The 20,858-nt window shown below is 37.5% G+C and overlaps 1 protein-coding gene across 8 annotated transcripts in view; it reads right to left on the bottom strand.

The window, feature by feature from the left end:
- Positions 1-20,858, bottom strand: part of PTPN3 (protein tyrosine phosphatase non-receptor type 3) — a 278,122-nt gene that overhangs the window by 119,516 nt on the left and 137,748 nt on the right. For 7 of the 8 annotated variants that reach the window (XM_073332642.2, XM_073332643.2, XM_073332644.2 and 4 more), the window contains 3 exons: positions 14,164-14,336; positions 8,099-8,233; positions 6,879-7,055 (listed from right to left, as the gene is read on the bottom strand). In XM_073332642.2, the coding sequence (XP_073188743.1) occupies positions 6,879-7,055; positions 8,099-8,233; positions 14,164-14,336 (485 nt within the window). The remainder of the gene's footprint in view (positions 1-6,878; positions 7,056-8,098; positions 8,234-14,163; positions 14,337-20,858) is intronic. The other variant, XM_073332646.2, reaches the window with a different exon arrangement.

Raw genomic sequence — 20,858 nt, 5'->3', positions numbered from 1 at the left:
GAAAAAAAGTCAACTGGAACAGATTTCCTTAAATGATTAAACACAGCATGAGAGAAAATGGATTAAGAAGAAAATAATAAGGCTTGGAACCATCGTGAGCTCATGCACTTGCAATCAAAAGTTAAATCTATAAAAATCAAATATTCATCATCAAGATCCCAAACACCCACCCTGTGGTAAAGAAGAAACTAGGCTTTTTATTTTGGCTTTATGTACCTTTGCTTCAGAGAAGCACAACTACCTTGACAGTTTACATGCTGAATGGAGCTGGAGCTCAACTGCTTTGAAGATGAGGACTGAAGCTTTATCCAGGCACCCAAAACTAATTGGGAGCCACTGAAGGGATCTATGGGGCTGGTACGTTCACAACAGCCTAGGATATGGAGGAGGCAGGTAGCCACATTCTGTATTAGCTGAAGCTTGCACATTGTCTTCACGTTCAGCTTTAATTACAGTGAACTACAGTAATCCACCCTGGAGATAACAAGTGCGTGGCCGGGTCCTTGTCTAAGAGGAAGGGGTACATTTTTCTGGGAAGCTAGAGTTGAAAGGCACTTTTAAGACACTGATGTCACCTGATCATCCAGGTTTAGTGAGGAAACAAACAGGACTCTGAAGCTTTCCACCATTTTGATAAATGGGGGCTTCATCCCCTCAGTGGAAGGTGGGAACAGTGCCTATCCTAGATCTTAAAAGCTTTTGCCCCTTCAAGCAATTATTACTTCGGTTTTGCCTGGGTTCAGCTTGAGCAAGCCGTTCTTTGTCCTCTTAGATATTCTGACATCTTAGCAGTGGTTGCAGCAGTTGTGAATGTAGTTGAGTATCACCTGCATATTGTTGGCAGCTGTACCCAGGGCATCTCACTCTTTCCCCCACTGTCGATATTGAAGAGAAGGGAGGATAGCGTGGGAGGGTCTTTGGAGAGCAGCAGCAGTTAATCCATGACTACTCTCTGAATTCTCCTGGAGAGGAACAACTGAAGCCTCTTTTAGTACTGTGCCATCTATTCCTTCTATGTCAGAATATAGTAGGCCACAAGATACTATTAACTTTTGTCAAAATTTTTAGAGAGGTCCAGCTGTATTAGCATGGAAATCTTGCTTGTATCCATGGTCATAAAAAAGGTAGCCTTTTAGTGCCACTACAGCTATTGTGTGTGCTGTGCCTAGTCTTAACCCTAAGCAAAAGGCATCCAGGATGTCTGCTGATGTCACATATTGCTGGAGCTTGGTGGTTACTACTTTCTCAATTATTTTGCCAAGGAATGGAAAGTTTGAGACGGGATGATAGTTGGAGAGGTCATCAGATCAAATGGCTTTCTGAGGACTGGGTGGACTATTGTGTTTTCAAAGGATTTTGCCAGGTGTGCTTCTCTGAAGAAGGCATTAACGATTTCCATTAGCCATTGGCATAGCTGTTCTTCACTGGCTCTCTCTCACATGGAGGGGGGCATTTATACATTTCACAGGTTATGGCTCTGATATTTTTCAGGGGCTCTTGAGCTTTGGCCAGCATAATGAAATGGATGATGTGATCTGGTCAGGAATGGAATTTTACAGAATTCAGTGGCAACAGTTCCCTTCTTAAGCAACACAGAACATAACCCAATAATATCTCTAACGCATACATTTTTAGTTCAAACTGTTTTCTTTTAACAGCTATAAAGCCTTTTTACTTAGTGGCAATGAGGACACCACTTATCTTAGTAATAATAAAGCAGTGCAAGCTACTCTAGTTAGTGTTGCAACATAGTTTCCATTGTAATTTTAAATTCCCCCAGCACCACCCTCTCAAAATAACTCCCGCAAGCTCCTAAACAACTGAATCATACTGGCTTCACAAGTACAATAGCTATATACAGACAGAGAGAGAGAAAAATTAAGGAATGCATAACTGAAGTAGAAATACATTTAATGAAGGATGAAGCATATTCAAACAAACAGTTGATGGGGACTTCCTCTGCATTTGGTTCAAGTTATAACTAAACTGGCGCAAACTTCCTATTTAATTCACCGTTTACAAAAAGCAAGCAGTAGAACTTTAACTGTGTGACTGGAACACAGATTGTAAAGCTTATGTCAAAGTGAAGAGTCCAACGATGAAAAGACGTCACCATCCTGACAGCAGGTTGATAGCAATGGTCCCTTTCTTTCCACATCAACAAATGTTTCCATATTAAACACCCCACCATCATGGCTTGCATCAATTGGCACAATTTTTGACAGCCTCAGAAGAAAAGTTGAAGACTGAATGGAAACAGAGAGCCCTCTACTCCCTCATTTAGAATGATGGCTCCTCTAGATCAGGATGAGCTACACACTGGCAGGGTAATAAAAGGAAGTCAGTACTCTATCTGTTCCTTTTTAAATGGTCAAGGGAGAAACAGAAGACTGGGGATTTCAAAACTGCTACTTTGTAATCTTTAAATGATACCATCTTAACTTTATAAAAAACAGCAACGCTCAAATGGATTAGTCAGTTCCTTATGGTCTGACTGCACACTGCAAAGTGTTTTATGATTGTATATTTAAATATGAGTCAAAGGTGCCAAGGGTTTTAGCTACATGTTTTTTAATTTTTTAGCTAAATCATAAATGAAAATAAAGACAAATTTAAAATATTCTTGTAACATCAGTTAAACTGAGTATTCTTTTATCACTTTCATTGTTTAAAATGAGGCACTCAAAGGCAGAACAGTAACTAATGGAAGTCTGCTCCGTCTGATTAATCCTGCTTTATATCTTTTAATGTTTCTTTTGCAAAAGCAAATAAAGATAGTTTTTTAAATAAATAGATGAAGAGTTCAGATTATACAATTAAAATGAGTGAGTGATGCTTGTTAAGCTAATACTGGCTATTGGTTAGTAACTTTAAACTGGTACTTGGAAGAATCTCTCAGGAAAAATGGACCAGCTACAATCAATATACCATCCCTGTATGTAATTTGCAGAGGGTTAAATAAAATACTTGAGGAAAATATCAGTTCAGTATCTTCGCTGTAGTAGTTAAAACAATTTGTTGGAAACACAGGCTGTCTTTTTTTTTTTTTTTTTGCCAGCTGGACTTTTAATGGCCCGGTGATAGGTGCTGACCAGAGCCGCCAGGCTCACTTTTCGACCGGGTGTTCCGGTCGAAATCCAAACACCTGGCAACCCTAAATCAGGGCAATTATTTTTTATATTATAAGAAACGCAAACTATATGATGAATTTCCTCCAAACCTTACAGAAACATTCTATGTTGCTTTCAGAGTAAATCTGGCAATGTTCAGACCAAAACTAAGTTCAAAGTTGTTTTTTTGTATTTCTAGATGGGGACAAAGATAGCACGAGAGGATCTTCCTCTTCCCTATGTTCAGCAGCCTCAAACTTTCCCTCATTTTGTCAGAGATCTGCTGCCTTTGTGTGTAGGGGGGAGGGGGAGAAGGTTGGGATGTCAGAGTTTAGAGGGGGTAGTCAGCTACAATAAACTGGTTACAATCTTAACTATGGAGAAGTAGTATCCTTATGGTTACTATACTATCTACCTCAAATGTTAATAGATGGGGAAAAAAATCCATGACCATTCATTTCACACACGCTATCAGCCAATCTGATAAAAGATATCTGTTCTATGTGCCAATAGCTCATTGTTTTCACCCCTATTACACATAGCTGTACATAGCTACGAATCTGCACTCTCAGTTGGGCTTCATGGGACCATAGTTTAAATACATCCGTAAGACAACCAGGAAATGCCTGAGATGTGTATAAATGTACACACATCTGATTTTGTGAACTAATGGTGATGTTCTTACCCTGCATGTTTAACACAATTGTCATAATTATAAAGGGAAGGGTAAACCCCTTTGAAATCCCTCCTGGCCAGGGGAAAGCTCCTCTCACCTGTAAAGGGTTAAGAAGCTAAAGGTAACCTCGCTGGCACCTGACCAAAATGACCAATGGGGAGACAAGATACTTTCAAAAGCTGGGAGGAGGGAGAGAAACAAAGGGTCTGTGTCTGTCTGTAGTCGTCTTGGCCAGGGACAGAACAGGAATGGAGTCTTAGAACTTTTAGTAAGTAATCTAGCTAGGTATGTGTTAGATTATGATTTCTTTAAATGGCTGAGAAAAGAATTGTGCTGAATAGAATAACTATTTCTGTCTGTGTATCTTTTTTGTAACTTAAGGTTTTGCCTAGAGGGGTTCTCTATGTTTTGGAATCTAATTACCCTGTAAGATATCTACCATCCTGATTTTACAGGGGGGATTTCTTTATTTCTATTTACTTCTTTTTTTTTTATTAAAAGTCTTCTTGTAAAAAACTGAATGCTTTTTCATTGTTTTCAGATCCAAGGGTTTGGGTCTGTGGTCACCTATGCAAATTGGTGAGGCTTTTTATCCAACATTTCCCAGGAAAGGGGGGGTGCAAGTGTTGGGAGGATTGTTCATTGTTCTTAAGATCCAAGGGTCTGGGTCTGTAGTCACCTAGGCAAATTGGTGAGGCTTTTTACCAAACCTTGTCCAGGAAGTGGGGTGCAGGGTTTTGGGAAGTATTTTGGGGGGAAAGACGCGTCCAAACAGCTCTTCCCCAGTAACCAGTATTAGTTTGGTGGTGGTAGCGGCCAGTCCAAGGACAATGGGGGTAATATTTTGTACCTTGGGGAAGTTTTGACCTAAGCTGGTAAAGATAAGCTTAGGAGGTTTTTTCATGCAGGTCTCCACATCTGTACCCTAGAGTTCAGAGTGGGGGAGGAACCTTGACAACAATCAAAACAAAATTGCTAGGATACAACCTCCATTTTTGTGTTCTGGTCCATTAATCAGCAAAAGTCATATTTAAAAAAAAATGTGGTATTCTCGGTGAAACTTGGAACTCTGTTCTTAGTGTGTGAGAGATACCACAAAAATAAGTTGTTCTCATAGCATTTTCCAAGACAACCAGCCAGTACAAAAGAAAGCAAACAGGAAGGGAAGAGATAATACTGGAGCGGTGAGAAAGCATAACAAGTTAGTGTATCTTTATTTGAAGATATGCAATTAATATTAGCGGCATGACTACACCTGCATATTCATATAAAAACAAAAATCAAGACACTAGATATATTGCTCAGGTTAAAATCATGATCTCCTATGAAGATTTCCTGAATTACTAAATGTTCCCAGAAATTCTTTTTAAAAGAACTTAGATCTGAAAGACTGCTGAAAGGGCATAATTTGTCTGTCACTTCTTTTTACACTTTTACTGTGGGAGGACAAGGCTTCCTATTTATGATTATTTACACAAAAAAGTGACATTACATATTTTTATGTACTATGATGGTTATTGCATGCACAGCTAACATTTAACTTAATTTGCTGGTATTCAGTCCCACTTTTGTGAGTGAGGTTGGCAAGCAGGCAGTGTTCTCAGTCAAATGTCATGCACTCTATGCAAGTAATATTAAATTTTGTGGTTTTTCCTATTTTACAGGTAACCATTTTTGTGACCTGACGATAAAAAATCTGTCATCTTCAAAATGGAGACAGTGTACTTAAATCCCTGGGTTTACAACTAGAACTGCATGATTTAGTTGACTTAAAGTAAATCTATATATGATAATTACGATACATGGTTTGAACACCTTGCATTAACACTGTTTCTCAAAGTGTAGGGTGAAGACCCAACATGGCTCAAAAGATGTATAAAATTAAGATGTGTAGGCCTTTACTATCATATTGCCAAGTTATGAGGGAGAATATTGGTGTCATTTTCCTGAATGGGGCTCAGCTTTGAAAACTGTGGGAAACAGGGCACTAAGAACAGCAAAAGCACTGCATGTCCACTTTGGTTCGAGTATAAATTTTATCTGTGAACCTGTAGGGACCGGAGCATGGGCAGTAAAACCTAATAGTTAGAGTCAGGAGCAAGAACCAGAGTCAAGAGTCAAGCCAAGAGCCAGAGCCAGTACCAGAGGCCAAGCCAAGGGTTGAATCTGGAGTCAGCATCAGAGTACAGTGTAGAAGCAGGGATCGCGGGTGAGGCAGGAAAGCAAGTAGCAGGAACAGACAGGGTCTGGGATTTAGGAGGGCAGGAACAGAAAGGCAGGGCTCAGGAATCAGACAAATTAGGTAGGATCCACAGCAGCACCCAGTCAGAGTTTCATTTAATTACTCAGACAACTTCCTGTGCCTCTTCCTGGTTTAAGTACTGTGTCACAGCCAATGGGTGGGACTGGACATCTCCTCCAATCAGAAGCTTTGTGGGTAGGCCCTCTGTGAGCTAGAGCTTCACTAGCCCCCTTCTCTTCTGGTTCAGGTGAGTTGCTGGGTGGTGGCCACAGGCTCAGCAGTGCCTGGGAAATCCGGGGGCCCGGGTTTGAGGTCCACAATCACTCACAGAACCTGACAAGGGTTAGGTTCAAACTTTGCTGGCAAAGAAATTTTTGCTCTGTGTTTTAAAATTGAGAATATACTGCATTTAAAATTGGACGCCTCAATGCTCCAAGTGACATGGCGCATATGATCAGGAGTAATCCATCTCACCGGAAGCCATCTTCCTTAGCACCACAGAGAAAGAAACTGTATTTTATTTATTGCATTCTCTGACCAAGATGAAAGTTAAAAAATGTATTTTTCTAGATCTTTTCTCTGGCCAGTGCCTAATGCAGGCAACGGCTGTTAAGTTTATTATCTTCTCCAATTCTCCAAGTTACTGAGAACATTCTCATTTAGCTATATTTTGAAATACCTGTTGCTTTGTATATGAAGTATTATGGTGTCCCCATTTTTTGCATAATCTTTAATTCTGAGAGACTTAAATATAGAATTAGTTTAATTCAGTGTAATATTATTCCTCTACAAAAGATGATGTAAGAGCTGAAGTCAAAACAATTAACTTGCTGTTTTCAGAGATCCTTACCTCCTCCGTGGACTGCGGTTCTGGGAGAACTCTGAATCACTGTCCTTTGATGTTGGAGAACCCTTATATGTGTAAAAAACATCCTCTGTTTCTGTAATATACGCAATCTCATTTGTAAGGTTGTCTACAGATGAGTGTCGTGGTTTACGAATCTCATGACGTAGTCTAGGACTCCTCCTTACAGGAAACACATGAACACAAGTTGGTTGAGACAGAACCCTTTGTAAAGCTCTTTCAAAAGTAACTAATTCCATTCTATTGCAATACGTGCCCTGAGACCTAAATTACAGGACACAGTAATATTTTACTTCAGTGACAGAAAAATTGGTTGAAATGACACAAGCATAGGGCTGGAAGGGATGTTGAGATGTCATTAAATCTAGCACCCTGTGCTGAGACAGGACAAAGTAAAGCTGGACCATCCGTGACACGTGTTTGTCTAATCTGTTCTTCAGAACCTCCAATAATGGGGATTCTACAACCTCCCCTGGAAGCCTATTCCAGTGCTTAACTATCCTTATGCTTAGAAAGTTTTTCATAATATCTAACCTAAATCTCTCTTGCTGCAGATTAAGCCCACTGCTACTACTACTACCTTCACAGGACATGGAGAACAATTGATTATCCTTTTTATAAACAGCCCATGACATATTTGAAGACTTATGTCTCCCCTTCAGTCTTCTTTTCTGAAAGCCAAACATGCCCAGTTTTTCAGCCTTTCCTCAGACATAAGGTTTTGTAAAACTTTTTAAATTTTTGCTGCTCTCCTCTGGATGCTCTTAATTTGTCCATATCTTTCCTAAAGTGTAGCACCCAGAATTAGACACAGTACTCCACCTGAGACCTCACCAGTACAGAACAGAACAGGATGATTACCTCCTGTATTTTACATACAATACTGCTGTTAATACACTGCAGAATGATATTAATGATCATTAAATATTTCTGAAAATCTTGTGACCATACAATGTACAAAGTGCAGCAAATAAACTGAAACCTGTAATACAAATTTGCTTTGACAAAGAAATGAACTGATTGACTTTTCCCTGAAATATGATATAACGATCAACTTCCTTGGTAGACTACTACTTTTAAAATAACCTAGACTTTTAAAAACATATATAAAGACTATATTAAATTATATACTGTCCTGTTTTGTAAATGTACAACAAAATTGAGCAATTTGCCTTTATTTTTTGTAAGGTTGAAACTTTGTTTACCAAGTAGGGGTAACAGGAGGAGACCGAGAAGGCAGGCTTTTGGTCTCTAAATGTTCAACAGATAAAGATCTCCTCATAGTTGGGTTCCATACCATCCCACCTATGACTTTTCTGCAGTAGTGGCTGTTTACAGACCTGAAAGGAAATAACAATACCCTTTAAATAACTGTTTTATATAGAATACTAAAATCAGTTACATTTATGCAAATGTATTTCATGAGTACCAATTAAGCCTTTTGTAGTTTCAACAATTGAAAGGAAATGCTTTAAAACTCCCAACAGAAGAAAAACAATCATTTTCATTTCAGCAAGGTATCCTTGGTTCCTTAATTCATATCCAAATTGTTTTCTTTTTTATTACATTAGATTGATAGAAATTTCTTTCTTCCTTTGTTTTGCAAATCTGAATTCCAATCTAGTTAACAGACGTAATTATTGATAAATAATTTTAATGCCGTAATTATTTTATTAAAGCTAATAATGTGATGATTTCATCGTTGCCTAAATTCTCTCAAAAACTTTAGATTTTTTCTTCATTTAGGATCTGGTTCTGCAGCACTTATTTACATGTAATTCTCATTTAAGTGATTGGAAGCTGTATATATAAAAACTGATAGAATAGGGCAATGCGTATGTATATAACTAAGAGCCTCATTCTTAAATATGTTTGTTCAAATGTTATTCTATGGAACTTATATACACCAATTAGTGTAATTATTAGAAGGAGTAAGTTTTCATATGCTTATTAAAGCAATATTGGCACAATCAGCTTTAACACCCAATAATTTGAAGAAAAAAAGTGAGCATTATGGTGAATTATAGGACAGTCCTGTTTATGTGCTTTTTTATTTAATGTTATGTTAGCTAATGGTTAGCCACACATCTAATTTTTTATTTTTATCCTAGTTCCAGAAACAAGCACCATGCTCCACTGAAGTTGCTTATTAAGTCAACAGCCGCAAGCAGAGAGAGTAGCAGGAGACAGGTTGCTAATTTTTTTAAATTTCTTTGGTAACAACTGCTAAGATGATCTGCATTTAAGAGTGAGTCATGGAGAAAGTCCTACACTTCACATGAAAACTGTAGGTGGAGTGGAGGAGGTAAGTGATGTGAGGTCTGAGAACTGGAACCATGCCAAAAATAAGTAGCGCTCAAATGAAGGAGCAGAAAATGTAAGGTCCATTTTCTCATAAATGGTCATAGCAGATACATGTTATATGATTAGAAAGCACGGATTCCCAGCATTCCAACAACACATAGGATGGATTCATAGACTTTGTGATTTATGAGCTCTTCTACCTTAAAACTGTAACTGGTCAGCAGTTGTCCAGATCACAGTAGATCTAAATTCCTGCAGTAAGATCTTTAGATTTCTGCAATACATTTCCTGAACTCTATACATTATTTAGGTGTTTTCCTTCATTTTTATTTTCTGTTTTACCATTTCTTTCCCGTAAAATTCAGGAGGTCATATTGCAAAAAAATGTCTTTTTATTTTTCCTCTTTTGGGGACAATTTGTGATACGTAACAAAAAGACAGAGGGAAATAATTTTAAGTATGGAAGCAGCTCTCTTTTCCTGCTGTGATAGTTTATATCAGCTGAGACTCCACCCTCTGCTCTGTGCTGGACAGAACTTGCATGGCATGGATTAAGATTCGTAGCTTTGCAAAGCTACGAAGCCTGGAGCACACAATACTTATTTATGTATGCAGTGGATTGTTGGATATAAACAATTCTCCCTCATTCTAATAAAACAATTATGTTTAGTTTTCCATGATTTTTTGTTCTCCAGGACACATGGTAGTTAAATACTTTAAGTTGGTCTATTGGGTGTTTTTAGTTCTGATCAAAGGATTTCTCATCTATGGTTTTAAACTTTATGTCAAAGTTGACCTGAATGGAAGTGGAACTGAATGTATCCTATTCTCATATTCATAGATTCCAAGGCCAGAAGGAACCACTGTGATCATCTCACCTGACCTCCTATATAACACTGGCCATAGAACTTCCCTAAAATAATTCCTAGAGCAGATCTTTTAGAAAAACATCTATTCTGGATCTCAAAAAAGATCTCAGTCTAGTTAAGATATTCCATCATCCTGTTTGATTTGAAGACCTGCATGAAAATGGAGGAATGGGGGATATTGAGGGTGTGTGTTTGGAGTATTTTTGTTTTAGAACCATGCTCATTTGCTAGGATGGGGCTAATCTCCTTTAGAACCCATGGCTATTATCCATTTTTAAAAGTTTATGTGCTCACCTTGTTACTGAAACTGAAGCCATGTGTACTGTAATTGTTCTGGCTCAAATCCCAGAATGATAAGAGTTCCTGTAGCTAGTCTACTATCTTAGACAAAGGCCATGTGATTGGCAACAGTTCATTCTTTGGGCAGAAAACAACAAATCTAACTTTAACTGAAATAAGTTCATTTAATAAAGTCCTTTAAAGCTGACAAAATAATAATTACTTAGCCAGATAGCAGAAATCTCTAGTTTTTTTTCATATTCAATGTATTGATGGAAACCAAGGAGTGTTTACTCTTGAAAAGGAGAAGGCAGCCTTCTTAAAATATATAGTAAGGCTTTTAATGAGTGTGCTTTGTTGAAGTATAGAACCCATCACGTCAAGACCACACAAGACTGCCAACAGCGTCCGGGAGAATTGGAAAATATTTTAAATTTACACACACAGTGTCAGGAAAAAGATGGAGAGAGGGCTCACTTTGTCAAAATCCTCCAACTTCTAAGAAAGACTCCTCAAACTTCCCAAGGAAGAGTGTTTGGTACAGTATCTAATAGGGCTGTCAAACTATTAAAAAAATTAATCATGATTAATCGCATTGTTAAACAATAATAGAATACCATTTATTTAAATATTTTTGATGTCTTCTACATTTTCAAATATATTGATTTCAATTACAACACAGAATACGAAGTGTACAGTGCTCACTTTATATTTATTTTTGATTATAAGTATTTGTGTTGTAAAAACAAAAAAAATAGTATTTTTCAATTCAGAGAATCATAGAAGATTAGGGTTGGGAAGAGACCTCAGGAGGTCATCGAGTCCAACCCCCTGCTCAAAGCAGGACCAACCCCAACTAAATCATCCCAGCCAGGGTTTTGTCAAGCCGGACTTAAAAACCTCTAAGGATGGAGATTCCGTAACCCATTCCAGTGCTTCACCACCCTCCAATACCGGCTACAAAAGTACCATGCGAACACATGTTCTCACTTTCAGGTGATATTGTAAACAAGAAGTGGGCAGCATTATCTTGTGGAAATGTAACCAGACTTAGTTGTCTGAGTGACTGGCTGAACAAGAAGTAGGACTGATTGGACTTGTAGGCTCTAAAGTTTTATATGGTTTTGTTTTGAGTGCAGTTAATGTAAAAAAAATCTACATTTGTAAGTTGCACTTTCACGATAAAGAGATTGCATTATGGTACTTGTATGAGGTGAACTGAAAAATACTACTTCTTTTGTTTATCATTTTTACAGTGCAAATATTTGTAATAAAAATAATATAAAGTGAGCACTGTACAATTTGTATTCTGTGTTGTAATTTAAATATATTTAAAAATGTAGAAAAACATTCAAAATAGTGAATACATTTCAATTTGTATTCTGTTTAACAGTGATTAAAACTGCGATTAATCCCAATTAATTTTTAATCACGATTAATTTTTCTAATCGCACGAGTTAACTGTGATGAATCGACACCCCTAGTATCTAATAATTGACAAATAGCTCAGATTTAAAACACTTTATAACAAATGCTAAGAAAATGTTTTCTAGATTTTCAATTTTTTCTCCTAAATTGACTTTGATCATGAGTTCTCCAAAAGAAACTAAAGATTCTCTGAGTACCCTCAATCCTTGGATTTTCCTCTAAGTTTACTTGCCTTTACACCTCTGTAGCAATTGCAGCAGAAGATGGGTATATCAATTAAAAAAAAATAGGTCTTTTACCCTAAAATAAAAATTTCTTAAGAAAACATTTTTGCAATTAGATGCAATATGTACAGAAACTAGATCATATGGTTCTTTTCTCAGAGCAAGTATAACTGTGCAAACTAGGAAGATTTGAAAGATTTGGTTTTATTTTTTATATTTTTGTTTTAAACGGTTTTTTAAACTGTCTACAAAAATCCCTCCTTAAGCTACATAAGCTTAAAATGTGCAATAGGAGTTACTTTCAAAGACATTTATATATTTGTTTGAGTATCTTCTATTAATACAATCCCAGACAGCCTAATTTATGATGTTTTTATTCTACTGGCTATCAAATTACATAGTTTTCCACTGGGTGAGAGATTGGAGAGCTGCCCTCCCTGTAAGTACTAAATAAACTGTACATGATATAACTATCAGTATTTAGAGTAGCAATTTAGAAAAGGTATAGATTTTATATATATAGTACTTCTGATGTCCATGGTGAATGAAAGGCAACCATTTGTACTATGCTGTGCTGTCCTTTATGGTTTTAACAGTGACATAAGAAGTTTCACTCCAGGCCAGTGAACGTGGAAGTCAAATTCCTCTGGAAAGGTCAACAGGAGAGTGACATTTTCTTGCTGTTTAATGAAGATTTCTGTAAACTGCCTTGCCAGATCATCAACCTGTTTTTGTGAATTTTCTTCTTGTTATACACACACAAAATCTTATATAGATAAGTATCTCTACAGTGCATCATCCTTTTATGCTTTTCATTACAAGACTCCTCACGAGTAAGGAAGAAGGATTTGTCTCTTCATCAAATAAATTCTCGAGAAGCTCAATCTGTAGCCTTAATACTTATGTTCTAGAAGTACCATGGAGACACTATTAATCCCATTAGAAAGACAGACGAACAGTACATTTTCAGATACTGATGCTTAAACTGTACCTGCAAATTAGAACCACGGAGCACAACTCTTTCATATGGTATGATTTACATGCTAATGTCTGAAAAAATTGCCCCAAATCAGGAAAGGTGGAAAAAAAAAAACTATAAAACTAGACTCTTTCATTTCTTCAAAAAATTAGCAGCCAGCAGGTCCTGCTGCTCGCTCACTACAGAGAGTTGGAACTTCCCATCTTTACATAGTTATACAGAATTTAGAAGAGCTTGTGTTGCAGCAGCTCCTGACACACCAATGTTACAAATGCTTAAATATGTTTTGCATTGCATTGCTTTTTGTTCAGAAAAATCTCTTCCAGCTATACTTATTTCCTAATTATTTGAAAACACTAATTCCTGTGGTAATAGAATCCAAGTATTAGAGTAAATCCTAATGTATTATAAAAGATTAATTGAAAACAGATTCTTGAACATTTAATGTAGTCATATTTATTGTAGAGCATGATACAGATTTGAGTTTAAAACTCAAAACCAATTTTGAATTATGCAGGCTTCATTATTGTATTTTTCTGTCTACTCTTTTTTTTATGAATGTTAAAAATAACAGTATTGTAAAAAAGCTCTCTTACCTCTGCTATTAACATAACTGGAGATTATTAAAACTAAATGTAAATTTTTCATCTTTAAAACTGCTTATTTCTGTCAACTTAGAAAGGGAAAACAGACAAGTCCGTTTCGCAAAAATATTTTGTCATTAGTTTCATGTCACTTTACTTTCTGGTTCTCTTATACCTTTGCACACAGCTGAACTATGCGGATTTTAAACCACCCTAGTGGACCAGGTTTAAATCCAAATAAAGAACTTTTTGTTTTATTTTTAATTTAATGGCATGAAATATTTCTATAAAATGAGGTTCCATAATAAGGATACCATGCTACAATTCTATGCCTGTTTCTGCCTGAAGATCTCAAAATGCTCTGCAAACAACAAAACTTCAAGAACTATCCTGTGAGGAATTAAGTTTCTCTTTATTTTACAGTTGGGAAAACACACACAGTGCGGTTCAGTGATTTACTCAAAATTACCTACCAAGTCTCTGATAGTACTGGAAACAGGATTCAACTAACGAACTACAGTCCTGAACTTTCAACTTTGTACAAGACTTGAAAATGAATTTTCAAATTAATTAGAAAGTCACATCTTTAGGCACTGTACTCACTTTGTTGGGTTTCTAGAACCAAAGGTCCAATAATGGGACAATATCTTTCTTTCATGAGGTAGTGATGACTTTGTCTGAAAAAACGTGTGATGCTCTACACAAGATTTCCATAGATTTTTGCATGCTCTGTAATTTAGCATGTTGAAGGCAACTATATGTTCTCTGGATTCATTCTAGAATAACAAACATTATGTATCAGTACAGAATATGCAGATTGGACATATTAAGAAAAAGATTTCAAAATCAAGTAAAGCTAACAGGCAATTTACAACTAAAAGTAATTTTAAACTGATAAGTCATCAGTAAGTGCAAAGAATCAACAGAATAAAATAAAATTGATGTCTCCGTAGACTATTTTCAAGTGGTAAAACACTCATTGATGGAGAACCAATCTGAAATGTCAAAGAGGTGTTATAATCACTTTTTTTATCACACTTTACGAAGTTAAATATCATTGACAAAACTGTGGAATCTGCTTAAGTTATCAGACTGCTCAGATGTCAGTTAAAATATCAGATCTTCAAACAATGATCTTTCCAAAACTAAAGACAAAAATCTTTCACTTGAGTTTTATATGCCTACATTGTTTAGGGAAAAACAAAAATTCAATGGGGAGTACATTCTAACAGACTATTTGTTTAGAACTAACCCAAATCAAACTCAAAACAGTTCTTAAGTTACTTGGGATAGCATCTACTTAAGATATAGAGACTTCCCAAAAAGCATATTACAGAAGCTGACAGCACTGACCATGGTACTGACCACTGTAAACAAGGCTATCACCACCATTTCATTGTTGTGTTAATTTCAATGAAATAAATAGGTCCAGAGAGTCAGAGGTGCTAACATAACCCTGTCATTCCACAAAACTAAACAGTTAAACAAGGCTCAGGGTTTTGTGTAGAGACACCTTGGTTTGCTTAGTTCCATGGCAACAATCCACCACTAAAAATTTTTTACGTTTTTTTTACTAAAGATACAGAAAAAGGGGGGGAGGGAACAATTAAAGCCCTTAAAATATAAAGTATTAAATAATGTTTTCATTTTTACAATATTTCTTGTCCCCTTTCCCTTTAGCTGTAGAAAGATTTTATAAGGAAACATTTCCCCTCCCCCACTCCATTTAATAGCCTTTTAGACTAGATGATATTAAAGATGACAATAACTGTCCTTTTTGAGGAAAAGAGAAATAATTGAGATGGGCTGGAGATGCTGTTGTTGTTTAAGCTTGATGTTGCTTTTCCGAAGGCAGAATAAGACCAACACAGAGAGAGAGAGAGAAAAAAGAACAGCAAAGACAGAAAATGCAGTTTTCTTTGGTGCTGCCTCTTACTTGCAACCTTGCTTCCAGAGAAACACAAGCACAACACACAATCTTATCAGCCACTTTGAAACCTAGCAAACGTACGCCAGCTTCTGGCTGTTTAACATGTTGCTTTTAGCAGTGTCTCTGATCATAGGTTCTCAGCAGTTCTGCAAAAGATGCAGTCTTGCTGACTAAGCCAGACTCTTACTAAACACAAGGCAAAAAGAGAGAGAGAGAGAGAGAGAGAAGCGGTGGGTGAAGGAAAAGGACGCACAACAAAGAGGGTGACAGCAGGAACTTAAGTCTCACATTCCAGGTGCTGTTAGGACTCAGCCAAGTCTGGTAGAGGTGGTAATGTCTTCAGTTCCCTCTCTTTGATTCAGTCTGGTCACAATGCCTTTTACAATCAGGACAATAAAGAACCAACAGTTTCATAGTGGATCCCTCAGTCCCAGCAGATGGTCGGGGTGGCAGTCATGATGGTAAAGCTCATTTCTTCCAGTTCACCCATCCCACCTAGTGTCATGATTTCCCCCGAAGTCTCTTTTAAAGACTCCCAAAAGGGGTGATGGCTGGAAAAGCTCACAGCTCCATTATTTTGTGCCCCAATTAGGTCTAATTTCCCACACACCAGTTTTGATCTATTAATTTCCAATTCTATCTTTTGTTTATAGTCATGATCTTTACACAGTCCTTGGGTGGTATCAGTAGAGTTTTGTTTGGACTAATCTAATCTTTTTATTTCCCTTTTGTACCTTCTTCTATCAGCATTTATTGTTATAAATTATTCTGACATTTTATTGGCACCTTTCACCCGCTTTCCAACAATTGAGTTCATAACTGGAGTAGACCCAAATTCTTAAAACATCATCTACCAGCTAAAACACATACAGAAAGCCAACATTTCACAACTACTATTTGTTAAATACCACATACGTTAATCAATCACTTTATTTGTAACAAACCATACTTATGCAACCCTATTAGGACATCTCCTTGAGAAAGGTGAGCAGGATTTGGCACTTTGTTTGTGGATATTTTAAATGGTAATCTGTTTTATACTTAGTCTAACATGCATCTTTCCTCATATATATTTTAAAACATTTAATATGGATCTGTTTATACAAGAAAAGAATAATGTACTTGTTTTTCAACTTTGGTCATTCATACTGGAACTAAAACGGTATTTGTTGATCATGGATATTTCTATTCGAGTGCTTACACTGAAACAAACAACTTTTAAAATACATGTTGTGAAGATTTGGAGGGAAATTTTTGCCATGTATAAAAAGTATACAGTATCAAAAGATTTAACAGCAACTGGCATTTCTTAGTATCCTGCTGATTGCTCACTTGCAATACGGGTTAAAAATGTTTAAATCGACATAATTGTTCAAAACACGACCAATGCAGGGAAAAATTGGAAACAATTCTGTCCAGCTGTAATACTAATTTTTAGCCATAAGAATTTGTTAACTTGAACATTTCAATTTAACTTTATGCTAAAAACGTATGGTTTACAGGCCAGGGATGAAATTTACCTAGTATTTCCTACTTGAATTTTTGCTGGACAAGAGAAAGCGTTTGCAGTCCATCACCGATAACTTTGAAAAGCTCCCTGTGTGTGCTGCAAATTCACATGCTTGCTCTTGTCTCATTTTGGAAGGCTTGAGGATGATCCAGTCAACTTTTTAAAAATTATCCATGAAAAAAATGTTTAATGGAGAAAAAGACTTTTTGCTCACCAAGAGCACAATCCTCCGAAGGGATCTACAGTCACTGACCATTAAACCCATGCAGAATCCTACTAAGTCAAAGGAACTACAAGTGGATGTAGGGGCCTATGTTTATGATCCCTTTACAAGATCAGACTCTAGCACCCTTGGATTTCAATAGTTCACAATTTGTGAGGACTGTAGTGTCAATTAGAGAGGTTTGTGGACTGAATGCTGGGGTAATGAAAGTAACGGCGGGCTCCCAGGAGTTAATGGGGAGTACCCTGTAATTCTAAAACCTACACAGACCCAGCAGTCAGTAATGTGATTAATCAAGTGATGCCTCTAACAATTAGAGAAGATTTGCAGATGTGTTGTTTACAGAATAGCAAATTCGTGAAATTTTAATATATGTAAAAATAGAGCTACGTTGGCTAGTGTTCAGTAAGCAACAAACAAGTTGGATAAAACTTTTCACTTTTTTGAAGCATTTAAAATTTTTGCAGGTAAACAAGCATGGCTTCTACTCCCAGCATTGCATCTTACAGCTTCCACTAAACCCAAATGTCAAAGCTGCGCTTTAGTAGCATCAGTCACTATATGATTAATCAATTCCTTCCCCATCCTCTGATCAGTTCTTCAGTAAAATCAGAAGTGTTAGATATTCCCTGCTGAACAACTGATCAGCAAAAGGAGGAAAGAACTGATGAGTAGCTGTTTCTCCAAAACAGCTGGCATGGGAAAAAACACACAACGAGTAAGAAGAGAAAAAGTACAGAAAAGGAAAAAGGAGGACGACTCGGGATTAAGATGAGTCATGAATCAACAGGCTTGAAGTGCATAAAATGTGTTAAATGAGCACGTATTCATGGCCTTTGAGCACCTTCTCCAGATTTTCAAGAAATACCATCCATCTAAATATTGCAATGGCAAAGCCTGAGATGTTGTAGCAACATCATGATCCATAAAGAAACCTTACTCATGAAGCCTTAGGTGGTTTGTGGAATCTACTCCTTGCTGTGCTTTCCCCATCCATCTTGGTCTTTCCTTCTCCTCCCCATCTCCTGTTTTTCCTCTCAGTCTTATTTAACCCTTTCCTTCTGAACTCTGAAATGAAGGGCTGATACATCCCAAGACCAAAATATACTCAGCCACCTCCCCTCAAAGCCCACCTGAGCCACCTGTTATTCCAGAGAAGGCCAATGGCAGCCTAATTGTCCCACCTGCATTGGAAAAACAGGGTCTTCAAGGTAAGCATACCCTCTCATTGAGAAACAAGAGTAATAGGAGAGCAAGCCATATCAGTGGGCTGCAGAACTGGCTGCTTTATGTCCCCTTTCACTTGTGACCTACATATATATTTGACAACGATGGATACATCTGGAGAGGAGACTTAACAGTGCACCTGGTTTGCTTTGTCATATAAACAGAGGAAGACAAAGGTTACACAGCTGGTCCTATTTTCCTTAAGATTTTGTGGATCTTTAAGTGTGATGCCATTTGCATTACTATGATCATTGTGCATTGTTATGATACACAAGGAAATGATGACTGAAGAGATGTGGATAGTTATAAATCACAGCTTTCAAACTGTCATTTTTCAACAAGATAAACAGCTTCTCAACAGAATGAACTTTGAGAACACTGCCCTTTTCAAAGTTGATGCAGCTCTCTTGAATGTGTAAATTAACTTTTTTGACAGGAGTAAAGAACTCTTTATGTAGTGAACAAATATGTTTAAAGTGATATCTACTTCTAGAACTGATGAAATACTAAAAAAATGCATTTGTTCAAGTGCCAACTGGTTGCTCAGTTTGACCACATTCATTTCTTTTATTATTCCCTATTTGTAAACATTAACACAAAGGGGATTTTGTTCATGTGACTGTTTTGGGAACTGCTGCTATTCATATATATGCTAGTATTCATCTGCAAACAAGAATATTCATAAGTTAACAGAGAATTCACTGTTCATTATTTGGTATTTCAGTCATCCAATCAGGGAACAGAAACAATACTTTGTGACTTCAGTGACCTATCACTCACCGCAAATTATTCAGAGCGAGTAAGTGAACAGTTGGCAACCAACCTTAAGTTGAAATTTATTTACATAAACCATTGATAAATATTTGCAAATAATATATTAGTAGAAATTGTAGAATTAGTAGAAACTAATTAGTAGAAATAGTTTGCAAACTACTGGACATCCATCTTTGGTAGGCTTTGAGTCTCCCCTCTCCTTCTCCCAAAAATAAAGCAGCTAAATTTGGGAGCCCTGTGCACCCTCTGAAGTGGTGTGCCAACCACACTTATGGGTCCCACTTGGTATGCAGAGGCACAACATATCCTTATTTATTTGAGGCCTTAAGAGCACAGAATGCCTCCCCATAGCCTCTGACACTCTGTGTAAGATCTCTACCACTGTTCAATTTAAAAATAAGGAGAACACTACCTCCCCTGGGCATGAGAAAGTTCCCTTCCTTGTACTACCTGCTGTTCTGCCATTCTGCAGGGACCTACCTGGGGCCACTCAGCCACACACGAACACATTATTCAACCTTATCTTTAAAACAACAACCACCACCCTGCAGTCATCCCCCTTTCTAAACAGCCCAAAGTCAGACAGAATGCTACATCAAATCACCAGTTTTTTTCCCTATTTGTTTCCCCAAAGAGACAGGTGTTTGAGAGCCTCTGAAGACTTTTCACTTAGTAATGAGCCTGAGACAACTTTTCCAGGATAACAACTGTCATTTCTTTTTATATTTGATCAGGATTAGGATTACAGTAATTACAAGAAGATGTCCATATTTGTCTCCTTTAACATTTTGGGTGCAGATGGAAGACACTCCCAAATTTAAATATAACTATGACATGGGAAAATTTACAGCCTTAGTTGTTAAAAAGCTTGTTTATTTTTCACTGAAACAGAATCCACACATGCAAATATCTTCCAAAATATTCAGACTACACATTACTAAGTATGGATGTCTATATTTTATGTTATAGTCCAGGGGTTGGCAACCTTTCAGAAGTGGTGTGCCGAGTCTTCATTTATTCACTTTCATTTAAGGTTTCATGTGCCGGTAATACATTTTAATGTTTGTGAGAAGGTCTCTCTCTATAAAAGTCTCTATATTATATAACTAAACTATTGTTGTACTGTAAAATAAAAAAGGTTTTCAAAACGTTTAAGAAGCTTCATTTAAAATTAAATTAAAATGTTGATCTTATGCCACCAGCCCGCTCAGCCTGCTTCTGGTCTGGGGTTCCGCTCACCTAGGCCAGCAGCGGGCTGAGCGGGGCCTGTGGCCGGGGCCCTGGCTGGCAAGGGGCCAGCAGCCAGAAGCCCAGACCAACAGTGGGCTGTGCGGGGCCAGTGGCTGGGACCCCAGACCAGCAGTGAGCTGAGTGGCTCAGCCCGCTGCCACTCAGGAGTTCCATCCGCCGGCTCCTGGACCCGCTCAGCCCACTGCCAGTCTGGGGTTCCTGCCCTGCCCACATACAGTTGGTACCTACCTTCTCCCTGGTTCTGGCCCATTCTCTTCCTCTCTCTCTGCACTGAGCTGAGGGTGGGAGTGCACTGAGCACAGGGCTGGAGGGTGAAGGAGCAGGCTGCAGGTTGGGGTGTAGGGTCTGGCCAGGAGCTAGAATGAGGGAGGGGGCTCAGGGTT

Source organism: Lepidochelys kempii, chromosome 2, assembly GCF_965140285.1.
Source record: "Lepidochelys kempii isolate rLepKem1 chromosome 2, rLepKem1.hap1, whole genome shotgun sequence".
NCBI classification, from domain to species: Eukaryota; Metazoa; Chordata; order Testudines; family Cheloniidae; genus Lepidochelys; species Lepidochelys kempii.
Note: the sequence above shows the minus strand (reverse complement) of the source record. Positions and strands in the feature narration are given on the sequence as shown.